Source organism: Apis cerana, linkage group LG16, assembly GCF_029169275.1.
Source record: "Apis cerana isolate GH-2021 linkage group LG16, AcerK_1.0, whole genome shotgun sequence".
In the NCBI taxonomy this organism is placed as follows: domain Eukaryota; kingdom Metazoa; phylum Arthropoda; class Insecta; order Hymenoptera; family Apidae; genus Apis; species Apis cerana.
In genome coordinates this window covers 2,774,162-2,801,437 of record NC_083867.1, presented here as the reverse complement: position 1 = coordinate 2,801,437, position 27,276 = coordinate 2,774,162, and the positions used below count along the sequence as shown (strand labels likewise).

Below are 27,276 nucleotides of genomic sequence, written 5' to 3'. Positions count from 1 at the left end.
TTATAATTACATACATTAGAATTTTTATTAAATTAAGTATTTTTTTTCAAAGAAATTAATCTTTTTCTTTTTCTTCTGAAAAATAGATAACAATTAATTTTTACATATATTTATCATTCAAAACAAATAGCTCAAACAAGTAATATATTAAATAAAACCGTGATGATGATCTTGCGGTGCTTACTAAAACTAATTATATTTACAGTAATCTTAATTACAAATCCGGCGACAAGTAAAAAGTGCATTAAAATAAATTAACGATACTAAGGACCGATCGATGTATCGAATTATGTATATATATATATATATATTTTTTTTTTGAATTTTCATATACCTACTTTTTCATATGAATATGTATTATAAAATGAATTAAACTTGATTGCTTTTAGTGAAAGCTTTAATTCATTTTTCTTAACAAAAATATAAATTTCATTGATAACCTTGAATACACAATCGGTCAGTTTTCTTAAAAGTAAGTGCTTTGGAAGCCCTGGTCTGAGCTTTTTGCGAGACCTGAGATATCCTGCGGAGGATATAAGATAATATGTAAAATATATAATTTTCTTCCATACGGAAGGAATCTATAAGCTCTATTCCGATCGAATAATCACTTCGATCTTTCAAATGGTCGAATTCATGAATCGATCTTTCTTAAATATTTTTTTATATTATTTATATTCTTTTGCAAAAAAAAATACGAAAATTTTTTTTATATTTTTTGAAGATACAAAATTTTAACAATAATTAAATAATAATTTACAAAAATTTGAAAATTTTTTTGATAATCGATTCGTGATAATCGAACATATATGTGTGACCAAAAGATCGATGTATTGGAACGTATCGGAGGTAAATTTGGGATAATAATGTCCATCGTGTTTAATCGTTCTTCAGTTCCTTCATCGTTCTGTCGTTATTGTACGCTCGTCGATAGAAATCTGAGAAGAGGACGAAGAAGATTGTAGAATGAAGCAGTAAAAGTGCCGCTACCAGTTTTGGATAGCCGCAATCGAATACCAAAGCTTGGGCGCTGTGTACGAACACCAGAAAGAATTGTACCTGTAAACGAAAAAAGGATACATATATAAGGGTGAGTCGAATTTTATATTTTTTTCCTGAAAATTTATTGATATTATTTAAAAATACAACAATGTTTGCTTAAATTCCAAATTTGAAATTTCTTGCCTAAATTGCAATGATCCAGTCTTATCACTATTTTATACCAGATATAGAATTAGATATAGGATAAAACAGTGATATATAGTGAGAGTAAGAAAAAAGAAAGAAATATATTTTCAAATAAATTGCATCGAAATATTTAATCGTAAAATTTCTATAATTTTTATTTTATTTTTTTAATAATACAATACTTAACATATTGGAATTTAGAATTATTAATTATTTAGAATTTTTCACAATCTAAATTATATATGACAATGCATAAATTAAATAACTGAATGATGAATATGTAATTTATTATCGTGGTCATAACACAAGAATAATCAGCTATATGGTCGGATAAAATTTTAGCGAACAATGTGATGAAACGAAACGATCTCTGCGATCGATTAATTTATGGAAAGTAAAATTTTGCAACTTATTTTGCACTTATGAGACGTATAATTGATTATGCTTATAAAACAAAGAATTTGCTATAAAAAGAAAACGTTATTACGTTTAAGTAATTTAAGTAATAATTACTTATTTTCTTCTTTTATTTTTTATTAAAAACAAAATAATTTATATTTTATTATATTATATTTTATATTTTATTATATTATTATTATATTATATCCTTATAATAAAATGCAATTAATATTGCAATTTTGGAAATTTTATCGTTTTGTGGTCATTAGAATTTTAATTAATAATTTTTTTGTATTAGTTTCATGATCAATTAAATTAAAAGTGATATGTACATTCTTTTTATTACATTCTTTTTATTATACTATTGTTATTCTTCTTATTCTTTTTATTATAATAATATATATTCTTTTATTCGATATAATACATATTTTAGGAATTTATAAATTTGTCTTTTTTCTGATCGAAAAATTGATTATTCAAACGCATTTGTTTTCCAATTAATTCAAAGTGATTATAAATGATAACTGATTATTCTTGTTCGTACAAATTATAATCAATTAGTTTTATTCATATACTTAAATAAGGTTTATATAAAAATTATTCATTTGAATAAATATTTCATTTATATCTACAATATTTGTTCGATCTAACCTCAAAATTGTCATCTTAGATTCAAGTTTACCATTTTTTTAATGTTGACACAGAAACATTGTGCATATTCAATACAAATCTCCTGATTTCAATTTTATTAAAAATATCTTTGAATTAATAGAAACAAGTTAATTTATTTATTAATTTATGATAGAAAAAGATATTTTAAATTATCTTTTACAATGGTATAAAGTGACAATTGTTCCTACTCCTACTCGCATATATCATTTAAAACGTTCTGTACAATTAAAATTCGAAAAAAATATAAAAATAGTTTAGGTATAAAATTGTTCTACACCAGAGAAATGAATGAATTTTTCTAACCTCACGATTTATTCGAAACGAATCGAATGGTTGCGGAATATCCTGGAAAAGAATCGACGAAGATAACCTCAAATGTAAATGAAGTAGGGAGAGTTACTTGCATTGTATAGGAAAGGACAACACGAATTTTCCTTATGTATTTTATGTCGATGTACGAGAAATTAATGAGTCTTGCGAGTTAAATAAGGTACGTTTTGCATAGGTGAGGCTTCATAGTCATACTATCGTTTCACTGTAACACAAAGCTTAACTGCAATACTGTTCTGGTAGAGGACACTATATGGTATATTGGAATGCCAAATTATTACGCCATCGCGACCGAGTCCAAAGCAAGTCAACCTGCAATTGCCCAACGTTTGTACTTTTCACTTTCCTTCGTTTCTACCATGTGTTTGTGAGAAATTTTGTTTATCGACTTGTATGAGTAGCCAACAATGACTCAGGATTTCGCAAAAATATCATTATTGTCGATTCCACACTGAATATAATTAAGAATCTTTGTAGAAAATAGCTTAAATAGTAAAATTGAAAATTTTGTTTTTTTATTAAAAAATATTCTATGTAAATAAGAATTGTGTGACAATTGGACAATTTAATTTTTTTAAATGATTTATAGTAGTATTAGGTAATAATATATTAGTGATATATTGTTTGTTAATATAGTTTCTGTGAAAACTATTGTAGATATTTATAGATATTTAATAATTTCTTTCTTGATAAATTTTCTTTAATGGAATCTAAGAGAAAGATTTAATTTAGATTTCCATTTCTTGCATTATCTTGTGAAAAATAAAGATTATTATTCTGGTTACTAATGGCTATTTAATGGTTTCTGTTGGGTAGATTAAAAGATTGAAGTAGTTTGAAAGTAGATTGAAAGAGACAATTAATAGAGAAGTTTTATTGTATTTTGAAGTTATAAATTGATTAAAAAAAATTATGAAAATATACGTTAATATTAGCTGAAATATTGAAGTATCAAGAGATTTATAATAATCATTAATAAAAAATTGTCTTTCATTAGTAAAAGATTAAAAATTTAAGTTTCACTTATATATTATAATTATTAATAAAAAAATTCTTGAATTTTTCATTGATTTTCATTAATAAAAGATCAAATCATTTAATCTTCAATGTTTAATGAATCAATGTTTAATAAAGAAAGATTAAAATATTCATTTCTCTTAAATGCTATTTTTTATAATAGTTTTTTACTACTTTTTTCTTTCATTTTTGAAAGAATGTGTAAATTTAAAGAATATATAAATTATTTTTTTTTTTTTTGAGATATGTAAATTGTATTAATACCATATAGATACGTGTGTACGAGATGTTGTTAATCAGTGAAATCTGAACACCAATGCTGAAATGGCGCGCATATGCAAACATTATGGTCGATGTATCGTGGTTCCGTTCACTTTCATCAAATGCAGATTATTATCTAGCCCAACTGCAACTTGCACGTTGTGCAAGAAGAAGGTATCGCGAATCTCGTTCTAAAATGTATTTGGCGCTATTGGCCACTTAAGTATTGCGCGATTTAATCATTTGTACTCAGGGATTGGAATTACATGCCAATCCCAAATCTGGTTTCGAAGATTAAGAATTCATTAATCTCTATCTAAAAAGATATTTATTATTATTTTTATTATTATTATTTATTATTTCTTTTCCTTTTTTATTTATTCTTTTATTTTTTATTTTTTATTTATTATTAATTTAAAATTTCATGTCTTTTTAAACAATGTTTTCTAACCTCTTCTGAATTCTAAAAAAGTCACTGCCTATAATTGATAATAATGATCTCTTTAAAACTATGAGATATTTTGTGATACCATTTATGTGAATATAATACGAATAATCTGAATATTATTCATCGAATTGAGATATGAGTTTATTTAAGAAATTTTTGAAAGATAACTGAAAAATATCTTTTCACAAATGGAAATTATTATTATATTAACAATGAAAATTATTTTTGGATAATGCATTTGTAAAAAATATTTTCCAAAGCAATTCTCAAAAATTTTTCTCCCAAATATATTTCTGTCTTAAGAATAAGATCAACTTTCGCAAGATCTCATCTGAGGTATCGCATAAATTATATTAGTTGCTTTAGAATATCTTGCTCATGGTTAAGAAACATTTGATGTCTTTCTTGTGGCTTGCGACTATTTTCTAGAGGTTAGGAACGTATCGTAAAAAATATCATTGTATTGATATCTCTTGCAATGTATTTTTGACTTTATATTTATGTATCTCTTGCTAAAGCTAAATGAACTTAATCAAAATGGAATGATATCGATTCAAAAGATAAAGTATATACGTATATACTTTTTTTTTTTGGATATTTGAAATATATTGATATTTCTAAGCTATTGTGAGATGCATTGCTTTTTGTATTGCAGATCGAAGTGTAAATGATTGCATCTGTAGATGCACATCTCTTCAAAATGATGAAGAAAATTTTGCAACTTGCAATTTATTGGTGAACGTGAGACTAAATACCATTCATTTTGACGTAATAAAATCCTTTCTCTTTTTTTTTTCTTCTCTGTTGCCTGTATTTACTCGTATCAATGTAATATCTATGATGTTACCATATAGATATTATTTTAACAAAATAATTCTTAGTTCTTCTATTTTAGTTTTTGTGAAAAAACAAAAGTATTTTATTTCTTAACTTGAAGACAATAATTGAGAATAACATTTCTTCCCCATAAAATAAGAATTCATTAATATTTTTATTTTGATCGAATAAAAATACTGAAATCTATTTTCTCTTAAATACATATTGTTTCAAAACATGATTTTATATTTATTTATCAAGAGAATTTTTTTATTTGCTTAGATCAATTGTTGTTAAATCAATTGTTGTTCATCAACTTCAAAATATATTTTATATTCTCTGCATTTTACATTTAGACATTTAACTATTGATTTTCTTTAAAATTTATTGCTCAAATTTATTGTTTAAACTGTAAAAATAATAAAATGTGTCAATATATTTTGGAACACTTTTAAAAGATCGATTCTAGAACTCAAGAGAACATGATACGTTATTTCGACTATTTGCTCAAATTTGACGATTCTTTGACGGCACGTACCCAATACTACTATCACTTTCTCAAAAGTAACAAATGACGGATTATTTTTAAAATTAATATAATGATAACTTATTAAAAATTATTGAATTATTTTTATTGTTGATATAGATATGGATATTTAAAAATATTCATAAACTTATTAACAAGATAGAATTATGAAAAAATTATCACGTTTCTTTGTTTAAAATAATATACCTACCAATTGTACGGTAGTGAGATGTTTCTTCCACCATAAGTATTTTTGATATTCTGGTCCCATAGCAGATACCATGTAGTAGAGGTACATTATTACATGCACCGCGTTATTTATAAGATTTCCCAAAGTACCATGTCCCCCAGGAATGAATTTCACGCAGATCCATGTCTCTAGAGGAGTCAATGAGTGATGATACAAATGCAAAAATGTCACCTGACTCTCCTTCTTGCGCAGAACGAAAAATATCTGAAAGTTTGTGAAATAGATTAAAAAAAATGAAATTAATATCAATGGACAATTTTTCTATTATTAATAAAATAATTTTCATCATTAAAAAAATGAAAAGACTTATTATTCTCATTGCTTATTATTAATTTAAATAATTATTAATTGAAATAACAATTCATTAAATGTAACGAATAATAAATAATAATGAAAATAATAAAACTACACATTAACTATTATATGAATAATGAAAATTATTATGAAATTAGCATGAAATTTAAAAAATTTTAAAAATAATAAATTTCCATTTTTTTGCAAAAAAAAAAGATGAAAAGCATTTGACTAATTTGATTACAATCTCTATTTTATTCAATCTAAGATCTTTGTTTCGCAAGAAAAATCAACAAGCTTAAATGCGACGATTTTATCATGGACAGAATAGTTTCTCTCTCGCGACACACTTATTTTCGATTCGTAAAAAATCGGTAAAAACAGTGTTCTGTATCATAATAATAGGCTGTAGCGAGGCAGATATCGTTTCTGCCTCGGTGATCAATTTCTATGACGAAAGAAATTCGGGAAATAACTCTGTACAATCGTCTGGCACAGAAAATGTTTTAATCCAGAGATGGATTGAGATTTTATTGGATTTTTAGATTTTTAGAAACTTGAAATTAAGTCAAAATTCTCTCTTTCTTTTTTTTGATTTGTGAAAATTAGATTATTAGATAGAGATAGTCAGAATTCGAATTTTTTTACATTTTTTGAAAAGCTTCAAAATATTATTGACTTACGGATATTTTCGAATTCAGGTTCAGTGATTAGCAACAATTTTTTTTTTTTGCTTGCAAGAAATTAAGATTTGAAAATTTGAAACTTTTTGAATTTTTCAAAAATTTCGAAATTGATTTCTCGAATTTTTTTAAATTCATAATTAGTCGATTAACAACAGCAATAATTTTACATAGTACATAGTCCAATGGTAAATTTTTTTGGCTTGCAAATTAACATTAACATTAACATTGAAGAATTCGAAAGGATTTCAAAATAATTCATTCCTATTTTTTGATCGATTCAATCTAATTCCATGTTTGATATTAACAAATTCAATTCTTTTACGTACCGTGTCAGCGAATTCTGTGAATTTGCTGATGAAGTACCACCAACATAAATTAGCCATTCGTAGCGCGGACGGATTATGGGAGTAATCGACCGGTTGACACTTGTAACTGTAGTCTAACAACCAACCGGACATCAAGTGCTGTAAAACGCAGAAGTTCAAGGTTAAGGTATTGTTTTCTAGGTTTAATGATAATTATATAATTATGTAAGCAATATGAACGAGTTTAATAACCTAACCTCATTAATATTTATGTTGAAGTGAAATATAGTAGAGGAGAGAATATTGGCTTAGTGTTTAGCAGAGTTGAAATTTTTAAAATAAATTTTTGGGATGGATAATCTAAATAAATAAAAATAATTGGGAATTCTATTTTGAAATTATAATATTTCGTTCAATGAATAATATTTCAAATAGTTGGAACAAATATATTGAAGTCATTATTAGTGTATGTAATATACAAATAATTCAAATTATTTTTTAATATCCAAATAATAAATTAAAAATAATTATAACTAATACAAACTTAAATTGCTCAGTAATAATTAATTTGCAGTTTGTTTGCATTTTGGATCTTTTTAAAATACAAAAATTAGAAAATGCTTATTCGAAATATATTATTACTTAAAACATTATTTCTTCATGTTTTAAGAAATTTCTTAATAAAATATTATTACACATTGTTTGAAACATTGTTCGTTCTATTTTTTTAAACATAATATCATAATCGAAGAAGTAAGAATGTTTATCTATTTCAAAAATCTACAGTAATTTAACATCGATTTATAATTAATGAAATGAAATTGCACCATCGATTACTATCGTTTGCACGATACATTTTCATATAGTAACGTAATGAAAAGTTTATTCTCAATTTTGTAATTTCTCGTTGGTGAAAAAAGTTTTTTTTTTTTCAACTTGACGCACATTATTGACTCAACGCTTCGATTTCCCAATTACGATTTAATTATTTAAAAATCACCGTTTCCACAGAGAATAATAGATAACTTTCCTTCCAGTTTTATTTTAACGATCATAACGTGCGTATAGTGTAACCACTTGGCAACGTAATTTTTTTTAACGAAATATTTCGAAATGGCTATCCATATACGTATATATAAACAGGATACATGATATACACGGATACACGAAGTTACGAAGCTTCTTATTTCCTTTCGAAATCGAATTGGAATTTTTTTTCTTTCTGCGACGAGTTTCTATTCAAATCATCACGGAAATAGTTAATTTGAATGAAAGTATTTGAATAAATCTTTTACGATCATTTATCATTTTGTTAAAGTGTTCCAGATTTTTGTCGAATATATGACCATATGAAAAAAATTAGGAAGAATAAAAATAAATTCTTCGTTTCGATATGTTCTTTTTTGTAGATTAGAAATTAATATAAATAAATATAAATAAGTAGATATTTTTATAGAAATATCGAATTTATATATATATAAAAAATACGAAAAAAATTGAAAATCGTTATCGTATAAAACATTGTAATCGGTCGACTTTCTTGATATCCAATTATTTCTCGTTCTTTTCTTTTTTTCAACTCGGCATCGGGAAGGTAATCTAGTTTGTATGCAACTTTCTAAGGCGATCTTCAATAGTTTTTATAATGTTCATTCAAGAAGATACGTTCCAATTTTGTGTTGATTTGGATCGAGATATTGATTACTTACTTATATGTATAGTTCTACGTTTATTGATGTACATATATTAATGACATCTTTGAAGCTTCTCTAATATTGTTTAAGAAATCGATTCTTTACGAAGAATTATTTCATTTGATGGATAATCGTAAAAGTCAAATCACTATGATACTTGAACTAATCATTGATGTGCTATTATGTACATATATAAATTATTCAGGCTAATTTATTTATTATAAGTTATTTATTCTATTTCTTTTCCTAAACTTAATAAATAATCCTTAATTTGATATTTTTTCACATCAAATTTTTTTCTAAAATTCATTACTTAACGAATATATTATTATTCTATACAGGATATCCTAAAAATTGAGATAATTTCAAGGAATATTTTCTTTTGCAAAAATTTTTATTTTCGATTTCGATGACGAGCTATTAATAAAAGACACTGGCCAATCACGAAGCACGTAATCTAGTCGAGTCGCGGCAATAGCGTTAGCTATGTTGCCAACCGAACAAATCCAAACAATGTATCTCGAAGAGTGTGTGTTGATTATAACAAATATTTTTTCAATAATTTTTGATAAAAAATTATATCGAATTATATTACGAACAACGATTAAATAAATAAATATAATATTCGATACACTTTCTTCGTCATTTTAGACGAAGTTGATTCATTGGTGACAATACGTAACCAAGTAGATTACGCGATTCGTGATTGGCCAGTGTTTTTTGTTAACAAAACTATAACGAAAATTTTTGCAAAAGAAAATATTGTTTGGAATTACAATATTTTATTTAATTAAAATAACATTTTATTATAAATAATATAATAAATATCAATATACAAATAATAATTATTACATCATAACAACCGAAATAAATTATTACTAAAAGATGAAAGATATTATTTTGAAAAGAAGAACGATTATTTCAATGATAATTTAATTTTTAGAAAATTTTTCCATTCTTGGCTAACTAAATCGTTTACTTTGTTGTTTTTATTGAATACATGAATAATGCGCACAAGTTTCGTGGAAAAATTTCGGAAATATGATGTCTTTCTTTAATAAATCGCCAGCTCGAGTGTAAACCTGTTGAGCAACTCGTTTTTGAATCACGTAAACTTTTCCCCTTTTGCAACACTGCGTTCCACGGATATACCTTTCTCACCCCTGTCCTCCATTAGTGTAGAAGATCGATCGTCACGGCTGTTATCCTCTTTCAAAATTTTTGAAACAAATTAAATGAAATAGAAATTTTATAGTTTCTTTTATTTTAATTTTCGTGCGTTTTTTGAGAAAGAATTAGACAATGGACTAGACAAACTATCACACTGTTCAAGATTTTGATATTGTTTACGACAAACATTTTAGAAATTAGAGAAACATTTAATAATAATGCATTAAAATTTTTCGTTTGTTTAAATATTTGATTCTTTAAAATAATTATTATCATTATTGACAGAAGATGGAAAACATTGTTCGATTGAACAGAAAGAGGTTAGGTTAGTATATCTACACGAAATTATGCTTTCAATTCATTTTTACTTCGAGAATCATCTCTTTTGTATCACCATATCAGAAATGCTCTATTTCATTTGTACTTTACGAGAGAAATTTCTTATTTATACGAATTCAACGCAATACGTAGCAGGTTATTGTACAATAGCCTGTCCTGTCTTCGATTTGATAGACGAGTTAATTAAAATTGTGTCGGAGAAGGGAACATTTGGCGCAATGTTTTTAATCGTAACTCAAACTCTTGATTAATAGCAAGTACTTTCGATCAAGAATTTAGTTTACTAATGCATGCGTTGCGATAGAGTGAAAATCGTTTCGGTCTCTACTCCGATCACCTACTCGTTAAAAGGTACAAACTTGAGAATGTTTTGCGACGAATGTTATTGTTAGACTGTTCAATTATAAGTATATTTCTTATTAAAGAATCATTTAAATGATTTAGAATCATTTTTTCGAAATAATGGTAAAAAAAAAAGGATTGAACATGTTTTTTTTATAAAATTCGATTTATATTTCTTAATCGTATTCAACTTGATTCCAAATTGCCAGATGAGAGAAACTATCTGTTAAAAATCGTAGTAATAATTTTTATCGTGACGTTACATTATTTTTGTATTTTTGAAATTAAATAAAATCGTATAAGTGATAAAAATTCGTAATAAAAGTTTTTTTATTCTTCGTTTCGTCAAATAGACAAAAAGATCTTCTTGATTTAAATACGCGAATTTACATTTTCACAACCTCGTTTCATAACCTAGCATCGTCTTTTTCTTCATCGCGATAAAAAAAAATATGAACAATAAATTTCGTCTGTCCTTCGATTTTTTTTTGCTTCGACCAACATACGAAACCACTTCTCTCACGAGGCCAGAGATCCAAAATTGTGATGAAAACATAACGGTTAAGGATTTTAATCGAAACTGAGATGTAAAAACGAACTAATCCAGTGTGAACGACCGACGTGTTTCAAAGGACGCGTGGTTTCTCGAGTCATCTTGATCACGAGGTATATCTGATCCGTGGACTTTGCTCTGGTGAGATTCGATAGAGGGCGCTTGCGAAACGCGACATTCCAACTTACGCTCGATTAAGAAACTCTCTGTACACGTTGAGTGAGCTCAACTGATTATTAATTTTGGATTTATGGATTTTTATGAAAGTTTGTGCAGGCATGTACGTGCAAAGTAGAAAGGAGGACAGATTTATTTTGATTTTTGAATCATTACTATAATATAACTCGTATAATGAGTTGGAACATAATCGATGAAAAGATTTGATACAGATTTGACATGTTTTTTTTTTCTAACAGAGAATGGAATAGAAACAATTTAGACTTTAAAATTTCAGTGTTCTTTGTTTCTTGAAATATAAGCTTGTAAATATAAATTTTATATTCGTGTTTTTGTCTAAATATATGGAATTTTAATTTTAATGTATTATAAAAAATATTTTCAAAACTCAGAGACCTTTTGAAAATAAAATTGTTCTATAATTTTATCAAGTCATTCAAATGAAATGATGAATAATTTCATTGGATGTCAAAATATATAGCTTTTCATCGTGGTCCAATAAATCCAAATACAGTTAAGTATTTTCCAAAAATATTTTGATATTAATGTAATTTTAAACGATTTAATTTTAAAATTATTTTTCATCATCATTACTTTTCTCAACAATTTATCAATTCTTTGTTTCAGTTTCGATGAAATAAAATTTTAAACACGCTCAATTAATCTTACAGAATAAACTCAAAATACACTTCCACGTTTAGTACATCGTAAAAATTGAAGAAATATTTTACTCGTGTCTGGATATTTTTCTCAGCAACTAGAACATTAATGTTAAACGGCAGCAGCTATTGTGATCGTTTATCGACGAAAAAGACCGTTCGAATCACCGGCTACACGGCTATGCAAGTGCTAATGGCTAAGCGCTTTCACTGTTACACTTCGAACTGACTCGTGACTTAACAAAATCCGACTGGTATTTTCATCCGACCCACTTGTATTCGTGATCTTCTTCGGAGAGAGGCGAAGAAGCATCCAATGCACATTCTCATACGTCTTTTGAATAGCTTTGACGTGATCAGCTTAGCATTTTAGAGAAAGCCTATTGAATTCCGAAACGTTCTTGAACCTAGCAAATTTAATTTAATTTTTATTTTTAAGTTTATTTTATATATTTTCATGAAATATATCATTGGATAATGGTTACGATAAAATAGATAAAATAACAGTTTTGGATAACGAATTACTTTTTTCAAGATCAAATTGTGCTACAATTAATAGAGAAAGTATAACAATTTTTTGTTCACAATATAATGTATTCAACACATTCAATAGACTTGTACACAATGTTCAATATAAAATTACTACATGAATTTATTTATATCTAAATTAATATAATAGATATATCTTTGATCTGATTGTAATTTCTTCTTATTTAGTTTCAATTATTAAGAGTTAGATGAACAGACTAGACAATATTTAAGGAATTTTAGATTTAGAAATCAATAGATTTAAATTGATCTGCTCTAGATTTCATAAAGTAGTGTAATGTATTTAATTTGTGTTTATAAAGAAGTATTTGGTTTTTGCTTATCATTTATAATTGTTATAATGTAAGGATTCTAATGAAATTCTAACAATTTCTAAATAAGGAATTCAAAGAGGTAACCGAATTAGGAAAAATATTTTGAGGCCTGTAAACCTCTTTTCACTTTAGATGATGAAATCTGCTTTACGTTCCTATTCAAGTTTTGACTTGAGATCACGTGTACTTGCAAAATAGATTTGAAATTTAAATTCTCCATTTACTTGAAAAAGAATAATTCTTGTGATTTTAAACAATTCATTCTAGTATGAAAATATTTATTATACATTTATTATACATTTTATTTTACAAATATCTTATAAAAAGAAAAAAGAATATTCAAAAATCAGTTTCCATCATATCAACAATCTCTTTCAATTTTCGACAAATCACTTAAGCAAAATTATTTGAACAATTCAACGATCAATTGATCAATATTTCTCCAAAATATCTGCCTCTCTATCACTCGATCTCGACATTTCTTACCTCGTAGAGCATTCCCAACGAGAAGATCACTTGGAACGCATTATACGCGACCAAGGTCCCCCTCAGCTTGAACGGTTTCCTATTCGCCATCACACGTGGACCCAATATCGTCACTCCATACAAATAGAGAAGGACGATGAGAAACGTTGGTATCGGCGAGTCCATCAAAGGCCAGTCACTGACCCGCGGATCGGAAACCGTAGTGAGGATTTCCGTGTACTGATCTAACGCCATCTTGACCAGCCCTTGGGCACCTACGAACGTTCGATTCGTATCCGCCATCTCGATTCTCGATTCCAATTCCCTCTCCACCACCAATTCCGCTGCCGCCGACGCCATTTCTGAAAATAAGATCGGGCAGGTTAAATGCATCATATGATAAAGTATCGAAGATTTCGATCAGTATGTTGTACTATCGAAGTTGGTTTTTAAAATTGTTATTTCTAAGGATGGTGGCCTTTTTCTATTTCTATTTCTATATTCTTAAATTTTATAATTATTATGATTTTCATCTCTCTTGGTATTTTTCTCCTCCTAATCAGAATGTGAAAAATTTTGTAATAAACTTAAGAGTAATTTTATAAATTTAATGTATTGCGAAAATGGCTTTAAACTGCAATTTATGGTATGCTCTGGGTGACTCTCACTTCGTTTAATTATGAATATTTAATCTAACCTAACTTAATAATCGGTATATCGATTTTTATATTTGCGTGGAATCTTTTCACAAAGGATTTTTATAAATATGATTTTTAAAACAATAAATTCAAATTAAATTTAATTCGAAGATAGATTTATAAGTATAAAATTATTGAAAAAAAGAAAACTCATATTTCAAGAAACACAGTTGTGAAAACACACTGTGAGCATTGAAAGTAAAACGCGACAGGTCAAAAGATCGTTATCCTTGTATTGTCTATAATAGCAATGTCTGATTAAGAAAGTAGCCATTCTTCCTCCTTAGAATTGCGTTTATTTTTATTTATTCTCTTGACACTGAGTGATTAATCAGCTGTCAGATAATGCAACGTGGTTACGAATGATAGTATATTGCAACAGAGTTTGATGACTGACAATGAGTCTCTTCTGACTCTCATCTTTATCATCATCATCATTATTATCATTATCCTCGTGTTTCACTTCTATTTCAATTTTCTCCTTCGGTGTCTATTGCCAGTATTTTTGCATTTGCAGATTCTTTAAGATGTTAATTAAAGAGATTTATATATGTCATATATATATAATTATTGGATTTAATTTACAGTTAATTATTATCTCAGATAAAAAATTATTTATCTTCATCTTATTATAATTTTGTCGCATTTCACAAGGCTAGTTGTGATTTCACAAGATAAGCATCTGCAAAAAAGTTGGCCTTCATTTTCCTTAATCACAACAAATTCGAATTTATTTTCATAGAAAATAAATAAATAAATATATTTTTGTCTCTTCAATCGATATACTTTGTTCGATGGTATATAAAATTAATCAAATTAATTCACTTAGCTCAATCGATAGTATAATTTAAAAACACACATTGATATTAATATAATGATAGTTTTAGAGTTAACAAATTATGAACAATTTTATATAATATTACACGTTTGAAACTAATTGTATTACATAATTGTAATGAGAAAGATAGAACGATGTAGTAATGATGTTACTTATGAATAATAATATTTTCCAATGAATGAGAAATTAGATAATTAGGATTAATTGAATATCCAAGCTGTCTGGACGTCATTCAACTTTCGCTGTTCGAGATTCATTCACGATTGCTCGAGTTACTTGAGATGTAAAAGATATTCGTTTTTATTATTATTATTTCTACAACTATAAAATATTTCTTTATTTTGCATTGCGGTTACAATATATTAACATTGAAAAAGATAATTTAGCGAAATAATTTTGTGGGACGTAGTTAATTTGAGTTCTACTTAATATGAAAGCGAAATATGAAAGCTTGAAAGTAGATACGTAGATGGTAAAACTGAAACAAGAAAAAAAAAAAAGAAAAAATATTTATGCGTTCGAAACCAGCTCGAACATTATTATAGAATTTCATTTTTTTTTATTTCAGATTAGGTTAATAGTCGTAGTTTTAATTATTTTTTAATACTTTGTTGTAAATAAATACTTGATTTAATTGTTTTATGATTGTCTCCTTTTGAATTTAATCAGCTAATTATCTGATAATGTTATATAGTTATATGCAGTAGCTATAATATATTATATATTCGAATATTCTCTTTCAAAACAAACGTTATTGTACGTGACAGTGTCAGCTGATTTTTTAAAATGTTTCCCAAAATTTTGATAAAGCGTATTATTATTCGTTTAAATATTCGCAATAGCGTGCTTGAACTGATCCTGAAAACATTTCAATTATTTCTCCCAAAATTTTCATTGATAAATATTTTATACGATCGAGAAAACAGGTTAACGAGGCCAATTATGATCAATTTCAATTTTTTCGTCGCTCGAAATTATATCATGCGAATTTTGTTATTGTACGAAAATCGAGAAACATGTTTGAGAATCGTGTCGGCCCAATTGTGAATGGCTTTTTGATCCAGTTATTCGACCAGCGCGCGCCACATATAACGAGATGCGGTTTCATGCATTCGGCGACCGATTTCGTTTGATGAAAGATATGCCACGAAGAATCGATCCAGAATGTTCGATTGTCTTTTGTATCCGTGTTACGTAATTAATTAATCGACGAGCTTTTCTATTTAAGAGACTCTATTCGATGAAAGAGAAAGAGATTAATTTTTAGGTTAGGTTTCGTTTGTTGCATATTACACGATTCATAATAGTCTCTTTATTTGACATGTTGAAACTTGAGTCGAAACATGGTTGTTTAAGTTATATTGTTTATATAAATTAGATTAGATTCGGTTGGTTGATTGATTATCGCGTATAAAAATTTACAATTATTCTTTGTTTTTTAATAAGAGAGAGAAAAAAACGGTACTAATTTCGTGTATAATTTCATATTATAATTAAATTTCTTACCGATTCCTTTGCAACTTGACTTTATTGTCAATAACTGTCGTTCATAAATTACACGACAAAGCATCGTTAAATCCAGATACTACCAATAATACCATCTCTGTTGTATTGCAACAGAGATAATATGTTACTAATTCAAGTTTTTAATAAAAGTTTCTCTCTCTCTCTCTCTCTCTCTCTCTCTCTCTCTCTCTCTCTCTCTCTCTCTCTCTCTCTCTCTCTCTCTCTAAATAATCCCTAAGGCTAAGAATTAGAAGATAGAAGATGTAAAGAAAAGTATTATTTGGAATAATGATCGTGGAAGAACATATATCAAGGTCATTCAGTGAAATCATTTCCGTTCCGAATAAATTACTTTCAAAAACACGCATATTCTTCTTTTTATAAATATATGCCCCTCTTATAATTATAAAATTATAATTATCAACATTTTCACACACAACGCACAAATGCGTTATCGTCGCAAATGTGCCCCTTCCCCTTCCCCAAACCGCGCTCAAAAATTCCGAATAAATCAATTTCGTCGTCTCGTTTCTAACCTAACCCAGGATGAACGGGACTCGTCACAGAGAAAGTCTCGTGGACCGCTTGTGTGCCCCGGTGTTAAAGCACATCCATAAGCACGTTTCTCTGGAAAAGGAACGGATCGGAGGAAGATAGAAAGAGAAAAAGAGAGAGAGAGAGAGAGGCGGGATTCCTCTCGAACGGGAGAAAGGAATTCGACGCAGGCCAATAACGATAACCGGCGGCCGATGATGACGGAATGACGAGGATGATGCCCATCGGGAACATGTTTAAAACTCGCTTGCTTAGAGTTTAGTGGGTAAGTGGGCCGTCGATCCGGTTAAACGCCGATCGACCTTTACCTCGTCTCGTATCTCATACGTTGTCGAGGAGCTCGCGGTGTAGCCGGTTCTGTTCCTCTTCCTTCCGCCATATTTGAATTCTTTTTTTTTCACTTTTCTCTTTCCCTTCTCCCCTTCTCCCTTCCTCTTTCTTCCGACTTTCTGGGGAAATTGGCGCGCACAAACGTACGGCACACGGTTAAAAAAAATTCTGATACAGATCCGATAAAGGATTTTTTATTTACTCGCGAGTAGAGAGTGTATGGATAGTGAATTTTTAGAAAGGTGGAAATTATTTTAATTCAACAACGAAAGACTCCTTGCCAATTTTTCAACGACTCCTGTATTTTGCTGTCCTTGTATAACGATTCTCTTCATGGCGTACGATAGAAGGAAGAATTATCGATTTGTCAAAAAGGATGAGAACTGTCTTATAGTATATGTGATATATTCCAAGTATAAACGAGAGTTTGGAATATCGAACGAAATTTTTTAAACGAGTGAAAATAAACGATCCATTGATTTTCTCCAAAGGTGCAAAAACGCAGAATTAAACGTTCGGTCTTTTAACTAAAAAGCGAGGGCGAAAAATAAAATGACGGTGGAGCGAAGGCAGTGATTGGTCGGTCGACGATAATTTTCTAACAGTCGGTCGGCGGATAGAAATTTGACGAAAAACGCGTCCATATTAATATACATGTACGAGCGAGTGAATTTCACGAGCCAAGATTGAACGATGAGGTTAGGATCGTTCGAAGAAACGGGAGAAAAACTGAGAAAAGCATAAATGCGCATGCGCAGTTAGAAAGACCGTTTGTTCCGCGCAGAAGAGAAACACGGAAACTTATTAATACAAGATGTCGATTTGCAACTATGGCTTTATGCAAAAAAGTCCAAGAAATACATTTATTATTAACGTTACGAATTAGATACGTTAGAAAATTTTTCTTTCGTTTCTAAACAAATTTCGTTCGAATATTCTTACGAGGATTATTTCAGAAAATTTGCTGGATCAAGATTGATGTAATTTTTAAATTCGCTCTTCATCTTCTATTGCCACGATAGTAAATCTCCAAGAAGTGATATCGAAGTTTCAAGGGTACTTGTTTCTCGACTTGAACATGAGAAACGAGAGAAACTTAACTCATACTTACTGAGCGTTCAATCATTCCTGACAGACGACACCGATTCCGCTCTTCTCACTTTCGTATCGCGATGACCTCGATTACTAGCGACCTAATCAAATTTTGCATCTTTCGTATGAAATGTGATCGAGGATGGGACGATAGTGCCAATTATCTGTGTACATCTAAGAATCAATTGAATATTCGTGTTGTGAAAAAAATATGTGTATTTTAATTTAAGCAACGGTTCAATATTTCTTTTTTTTTTTTTACGATAAAAAGAAATAAAAACGAATATTCACATTGAAATAATTCGAAATAAATTATATTTCGAATCCCAACCTTGTCGATTCGATGCATCGTTTGTGCAATATCATTTGAGAAATCGCTTCGATTCGAGCGAACGATAATCTATCTTTGTTAAAGCCATTTCATTCGTCGGATAATTAACCATCGGAATAAAGGCGACGATTATACGACCATCCATACATTGTTGAAGCTCAAATGAGATAAACGTGTAAACAGTGTTTACCTTGACTGAGAATGACCAGGAAGGGAAGGTGAAAGAACGATTCTTCAGGCGAGTTGGAATGTTGATGCTATGTTGATCGACAGATGAAAAACATGCGTGTATATAAATAGAGATAAGCGTTCAAGTTTTGAAGAGCACCGGTTTGTTTTGGAATTCGATCTATTTTGAGCGAGTCGAAAATACGAGATCGCATTACTCCGCGTCATTAATCACCTTTTTACGCCTTCTGGAAAGAAACGGACGATTGCATTAAACCGTCATTTGTATTTATCGCGAATTATCCTTGGTTTTCATTTGCAACAGTGTTTCCCAATCTTGTTGCGGTTTCGCTTTAAAATATTTTCATCGTGAATATTATCATTTATTATTGTCATTTATTGTTATTTTCTTCTCTTGGAAAAATTTCATGATTCGAAATCGTGTATTTCGCGATCGAAATGAATTTTACCATCATTTATCACTTTTTTCGACGTGTAATTAATGATGATTTTTTTTTTTGATGCATCGATTGTCCAATGAATCTCGATTAACCATTTGTTGAATATACATAAATATATATGTATACGTTGAATAAAATTTTTAACAAACGTTTGCAAAAAGGATTGCAGATCGATTGAGAAACACTGATCATTTGATCAGTTTTGCATCGATCGTGACTGATCGTGCAATTACAATACGAATGAACATCTTCATGACTAATTCCACTGTTTACACTCTATATATCATCCTTCATAAGATAGTTAAATCAATTCGTTGTAACAATAATTAAATAATAAATTGTCAAAATGTATGAAATAAGTGATAAATTGATCATTTATTACCTTCTTACATAAATCTAATCATCTATTAAATTATTAAAATTAAATTTTACACGATTTTCTATTATATAATTAATTATTTACACATCAACTTTTCATGCGATAATTTATATAAATTTATCATAAATATGATTAAATATTTGTATATTTTTTAAGACATTCAAGTTTATAATAATTTCTTACATATAGAAATTTAAATATATTTTGTCGATACATTTGTGAAAGAGAAGTAAAAAAGACAAACACAAAAATTGATATGCAAAAATATCGATCGAGGTTTCTTTATCGAGTTTTAAGCGATTGAAATTGGACGAAGTTGGACGAGAAAGAGATAGAGCTATTCATCCAACGCAAACTTCAGTTTGGTCATAACTTGACAAATTTTGCCTACCAACTTTTATATCTGTTTCAATCTCTAGAATTATAATATCTTCAAAAATGTCTCACGAATACACACACATATATATATTTATTTATTTATTTATTCCATTTATCATGATCGATTCTAACAGCGAAGAAAGTAGTAGTCGAATAATAGCTTCTTTTTTGCGTGTATTTTCTCCACAAATTCATTGTCATGGATCCTTTATTTTCATGGCAATTGGAAACATCGTAAACGTTGTTTCAAGTTTCAAAAAATCGCAGTTTCTTCGTGTTCTTGTTAAAACAGTTAATTATTGGAAATATATTGCTCCTTTTTTTTACGCTATTCGTCGTCGGAAGGTTTCACGTTCGATTGAAGAAATTTGCTTGTCCCTCCCCTCTCCCCTGGCCTTCGTAGATTTTTTACGACAGGCTCTAAGAAATCGCACGTGTCGAGAAATTTTTTTTTTCGAAAGTTTCGTGATTCCCGATGAAACGGGTGAAAAGATGGTATACATATTGAATGAAATATGATTAGAGAAGAATGTTTAAACTTTCGAAAATCTTTTTTTTTTTTTTTTTTTAGGAACACGTTGTCTTTTACGCGGCTTTTAAATTTAAATAGCAAAAGATCTTTTTACGCGTGATAATCATAAACCTGAGGAGAAGAGAATTTCTGTGTAAATTGATTTCTTGTCAAATCAATTGCATGCAAAAATTTTATATTTTCAATGAAAATTAACTTGGAAGAATTCAATATTGTGAGTTCAATTAATCAGATGCAGAAATTGTTGCGAAGGTCTTTTTATCCCAAAAGAGATTAATTATTAGAATTTTTAAGTATACTGTTATATCTACAATTTTCTTTATTAATTTGATTTATCGAAAATATAGATATACAAAAAATATTTCATTCAATTTTCTTTTCTAAAATCTCATTTACTTATAATGATTTGCAAATAAGAAAAGAATTATTCGAAACAATAGCTATTTATTATTCTATTTTCTAATAAAAAAAATATCAATTCCTTCTTAACTGATGTTTAAAAATTAAAATATCATATTCGATATAATATATATGTATATATAATATTTTTCTAATTGAGAATAACGAATGGTGAAGCAAAGAACCGGAGAATCCAGTTCGTTTTATACGTTTCGAAGAAACTCGTTACATTCTCGAACATACGAGTGGAAAAAGTAAGTTTTAAAAATGGTCCAGCAGCCTTGAGCCGAATATTTTGTTTAATGGGTTGTTGTAATAATCCTTGAATATTCGTGATATGCAGATCGGATAAAAACAAGAAGAAACTTCGTATCGTAGGAACGAAAAACTAATTCTTAAGAATAAAATTAGTAAAAAAAATTAAATCAAAAATCAAATTGCCTCGTTAGATTTTTTTATTTCAAATTATCTATAGCATCAGGCCACCATTCATAACGTCAAATTCTTACATTAAAATGAACACGAAACGATAAACAGTACTTTTTTTTAATTATTTAGTTCGAAATATACGGTAAAAATAAAAATAAATTCTTGATAGCAGAGAGTTTTATACGATAATAAAAGATTTAGAACTTGTACTTGTTTAAAAGTATTTTGTCAAACCACACGATAAATTACGCGATAATTGTACATCAGAATTGTTCTGAATTCCTTGTGTGATCACTTGTCAAATGGAACTGTTACCAGTTGAGTGGTTGATACGGTTTTTACTTTTCCGTGAAAAATGAGGTGAAATTAGCTTTGTTAAAAAAAAAAAAAAAGAATTGCTTCTTAGAACTTATGATGAAATTGAAACAATTATAGGATAGCTGGAAAATATTATAAATGGTTTGTAAAAATACAGAGAAATGTCGATTTTACGTGTAAATAAATATATATATATATGAGCAATGACGCGACACTAGCGCCATCATTAACCATTGACCATTAACTACTAATATGGAATGTTGAATTTATTTATTTAAGCACTTTTAAATTATTTGTTTCTTTTTAAATAAATTATATATATTTTTCTAAAACATAATAAGAATATATCTTGTGCTTGAAATTAGAATAAAAATGGGATTCGAAATGAAAGTAACGAATAAAATACTTTACTTTAAATTCATTTGTCGTAAAAATGCACACGTGAATAAATTTTAAAATCTTGTTTAAGGAATACGTTATTTTTGTCTTATTCGCGAAATTATTTCAATTATTTTAAATAATTATTATTTAAAACATGCGTTTTGAGAAATTTCTTTTTTAGATTTTTGTGAGAAAGAAGAGTATTGAAAGTGAGAATATGGATTTGTGCAACCAGATATCATGAAATAAATCGATTAGTACCAGAAAATTCATTTTTATTGAATTAAATACGAAATGTTCTTATATTTATAGCGTTGAGTGTATATAACTTCAGTATGATAATCTGAAATAAGATACAAACATTTCTTATGAAAAAAATCTTAAATTAATTTTTAGACAAACATATGCATATGAATCGAATTAAATAAATTAATTTCTCACAGTGAAATAGACAAAAAGTGTGACAATTAATCACAAGTTCATCAATCGTATAAGTTTAGTGCTTTATAAGGAAAAGTAGGATCCCTGTTTATGAAAATTAATTCGACTCGCATCAGCGATGCGTATCATGTTTATTTATATAATTTATGCAAAAGAACTGTAATTAATCTCATTGTAACTAATTTAATTTGTAACTCATCAATTTTTCAAAGTTTCACATTCGTCAGGAAGGATTAGAAATTAGATTCCTGGATTTTTTCTCGTTCCACTGGGTCTGGAGAAATTTACACGCGGGAAATTTAAAACAGGGGCGAAAAGTCACTAGGACCGACAAACGAGAGAAATTCCATGCATCAGAATAATATTTTATGAAATTATCTTGCTCCTATTTCGTGATCTGATTAACAATTGACGTGGATAATACTTGTGTATCAATTATATATCATGCAAATTTGTAGAACGAATCTAACGATTTGTATCATGTAAATAAATCATCAAAAAATACACACGATGGAACAATTATCAGAAAAGAAAAGGGAAGAAAAGAAAAGGAAAAAAAAATGAACAATGTCGTAAACATGTTCATAAATCGTGCCGCAATATTCGACTCGTGGATGGAATTCCAAGCGCAGAGATGAAATTCACCTGTATGTGCACAGTGCGCAAACAGGAGGAGGAGATTCTTGATACTCTTTTTTCTTTTCGTTTTCTCGCGATCCACAATTGATCTCGCTCGATAATTAATACGAACAAACGAATTTCCATGAAAAAAAAAAAAAAAATGCCAAGAGATTCTTATATCGAACAAAAGTGTGTCACGGCACATCCTTAGTTTTAGACGATTCGAAAGGAATGTCGGTGGAAAAGAATGCCTGACCTCTTTTATTCCATTAGAACAGAAACTTATCCACGAAACTTGCCTCGAAACTTATCGACTGGTTATCACTGCCATAGATGTAATTGGAAGAGAAATTGGTTTACGAATAACGCGTCGTGTGTCGTTGATGGAATGGCCAGCAAAGCGGTGATACTTTTACCAATCTTGGAACGGACTTCTTTCGAACAAGAGAATGTTTTTATGCGGAAGCAAAAAAAAAAAAAAAGATCTTTTTTTAGAGGAAGGAAGGATAAATGGAACATTTAACGTTCAGACTCGACAGTTTTTGATCAATTTGAGGATTTTTTTTTATTTCTTATTTCTTTTTTCTTCGAGATTTGTGAAAATTTTTGGTTATTTTTCCGTAATCGTGTCAATGTTAATGATGAAATAGAAAAAAAATTTCCAATTAAAAATTTTCAGTTGAATTATAAAAACTCGAAATTTTTGTAGACGTTCTAATATACTACTTTTGTTATAAATTTTAAAAAAATTTTTACAAAAAGATAATAATGCAATGTTATATATTGGTAAAAATTTTAAATTGTGATACAGAGATTAGTAATTGTATTATTGTAATATTATAATTTTATTATAAGAAAAATTAACATTAACATTAACTAATATTATTATGTTATAATAATATTAGTAACGTATATAGATGTATATATATTTGACTTTTATGTGTATACGTGAAATTTTTGACACACTTAAATATTTATTAATTTATTGTTTTGAAAAAATCATGAAGAGTTAAAATTAAGAAAAAAGACAAAGAAGAAGGACAATAATGGATATTATATTATAAGGAAAGTAAAAAAGACAGAAATACGTCGGAGTAATGTCACTAAGACTTCTTTTCTACTTTCTCAAGTAGAACACACCCCTAACTGATCAGACGTAACGTGAAATCGTTCCATGAAGTGCACGTTTGATCGAGTTTCGTATCGTCGACTAATTATTTTTGTCCAAACAACCGGCTTTACTCGTTTCACAATGTTTCACAATAAAAATTTTACGAATGGCTACCCTCGAAAGTGTAAAACTCTATTCTGCAACTCTCTCGAAACATTCGATCTGAATGATAAGCGTAGGATGCTTGCATGTAAACAATGAGTTCGTGAAATTTTCGTTCGTGATGATATTCTTAATTCAAAGTACACAATCAAATTACACACATTGGGATACAATTACTCGAAACATTATATCCAGATAATTAAATTAGTTTTCATTGAATTGTCTCGGTAATTTAATAACAATTTAATAACAATTGACTATATATTTACAAATCCTTTTTCAAATCAATTAAATTATTTGAAATCAAAAGATTTCAATTTGATTATTTGAGAGCTTCACTTCAATTAAAACGAGAGTATCACTGTGCTCATTAAGGTTAACTTTCCACGTTTTTATTGTAACTTCCCATGTCATGTTAAATCTGTATGCATATCTGTAGTATACGATGATTTTTATCTTTTTCATCCCATAAAGGACGTTGTTAAACTAAATATAATAAAGTTATAATATAATAAACTAATTATTTCATCATAAATTAATTCAACTGCACGTTGCATTAATTCAACTTTTACTGATCGACGATTGACAATCAACGACTGTTGCCGAAGACAGCCGAATATTTCCGATCGCGATTGTCTCCATCTTTAAAAACAAATATTTTTGTTTCTAATTATACTGTAATTACACGTCGCCTTGCAATTCTGTTCGTCATTTCACTATATCAACACTCCTATTTATTATTCTATATATTTATATATTATACATTATTCATATTCGTTAGATTGATTTAATTTTGTTATTCTCGATCCACTCCTCTATAATCGATATTTTAGTCATGCATAACGAACACGGTGCCAAAGAAGAATTCACTTTTCGTGTCTTAATTATTACTTTTACATCTATCATTCGATTATTGTAACGCATGTTTAAATGATGCAAAATACGTATGACAATTATATATGTAAAATATATATTGGAACGGAGAAAATAATTTGTTGTAAAGGATTAATTGTGAATAAGTATTTTTATTTTTTTTTCTTTTAATATGAAATACTGTAAATGAATGTTTTTTTTGAAAATAATAGTTATATAAATGAATAGTAGAATTTAAAATATTATTATATATTTAGAATATTTAAATAAAATTCTTAATTTAAATAGTTAAAATTGTATTATATCATGTAAATATTATTATATCATGTAATTATTATATAATATGTAATTATGCTATATTATCAAATAATGGATATTATCCAATGCCAGTTTAACAAGTATTTCATTGCGGAATAAAAGAGAATAAAGAAAATAATAATAATAATAAAACGAAAGATATATTTAATTAACGAATATATAAAATAAAAACGATCGCGACTTATTGCATTTGAATTTAAATAATAAATACTAATACTCGTTTGTATTAGATTTTAATTTTTACATACCTTATTTGAATTTCAATTATTCATTCATAATTATTTTTATCTCAATCTTATTGGAAAGTATAACGGAACCTATTACTCGAATCTGTCTCTATAAATCAACGAATATAATTTATCAGGTCATAAGATCAAATTGATCGCACACTCGTATAATACCAGTTTTCATTCGATCTTCAACGTTACGAATTTAGGTCGAGTTCGAGAAATTTAATTTTCTAATCCTATTTCCATAATGAGAATTTTTTTTCACCAATTTGCCCATATTTGTTCATTCATATAGCGCGACCAATGCAATTTGACACGCGTCAAAGGAATAATGAGGCTTACGGCTTACCTGTTCACCAACGAAAACGACGTCGTTCTTCTCAAGGAAAATACCAACAGTCCTTTCCACGTTCGCGTATCGGCCTCAATATTATTTCAATTTCTAATCTCTTCTGGACAGATCCAAGAAAAAATTGAGTCCTAATCCTTTTTTATTGATCAATGTCTCGAATCGTTTAGAAACTCAAATGGATAAAGCTCTCTTAACTTTGCACTTTATCTTCACACTCTTATCTGTTTTCTCTTTGATAGAATTGTTCACAATTCTCCTTCTTTCCTTTAGAAATTATATAAATGTTTTGCTTCTCTTCAACAAATTCTCTCTCCTTCAATATCTTCTCTTTTCTTCCATGGATTCTCTACACTACTTCACAATTTTTCTTTCTCTCAATGGACTCTCCTTTTCCACGAATCTTCCTTCTCTCCCAATCGGTCACGATCTTCCTTCTCCCTCGACCTTCCAATTTTTCCCCCCCTCAAATATTCGAATTGTCAAATTTGTATTCTAAAAAATTCCTCTTCAACAGGATCTTCCCTTTTTGCACATATACTACAAACATTCACTTCTTCCTCTTCTTCCTCCTCGACTCACCATCGGATCACAATCATCCTTTCCTCACAATCTTCCTCCCCTTCGCAAAAAAAAAAATCAATCGATCCTTATCAACACTCGTACCCACAATTCACCAATTATATATCCACTTGTTACTTATTTATTTATTTCTACGCGCGAAAGGGTTAAAGACGCGCGCGCCCCCGCGTCTGTGTAAATGTGGAATGCGAGTGTGTGCACGCGTCCGCACGCGAAGACACGCGTATATATATATATATATATATATATTTATGTGTGTGTATACGTATATATAAATATATATATATATATATGTGTGTCAAATGTGGGTCCAACGGTCGATGCTGCGTGAATAGTGCGC

At 28.5% G+C, this 27,276-nt stretch overlaps 1 protein-coding gene across 1 annotated transcript; it reads right to left on the bottom strand.

Annotated features, from left to right (window-relative positions):
- LOC108000343 (elongation of very long chain fatty acids protein AAEL008004-like) lies at positions 1-27,276 on the bottom strand. The gene is made up of 5 exons (XM_017060600.3): positions 26,355-27,276; positions 13,476-13,816; positions 7,214-7,351; positions 5,869-6,111; positions 1-1,059 (listed from the first exon to the last, which is right to left on the bottom strand). Exons 2-5 carry the CDS (start codon positions 13,812-13,814, stop codon positions 880-882), a joined length of 900 nt encoding a protein of 299 aa, XP_016916089.1. The 5' UTR covers positions 13,815-13,816; positions 26,355-27,276; the 3' UTR covers positions 1-879.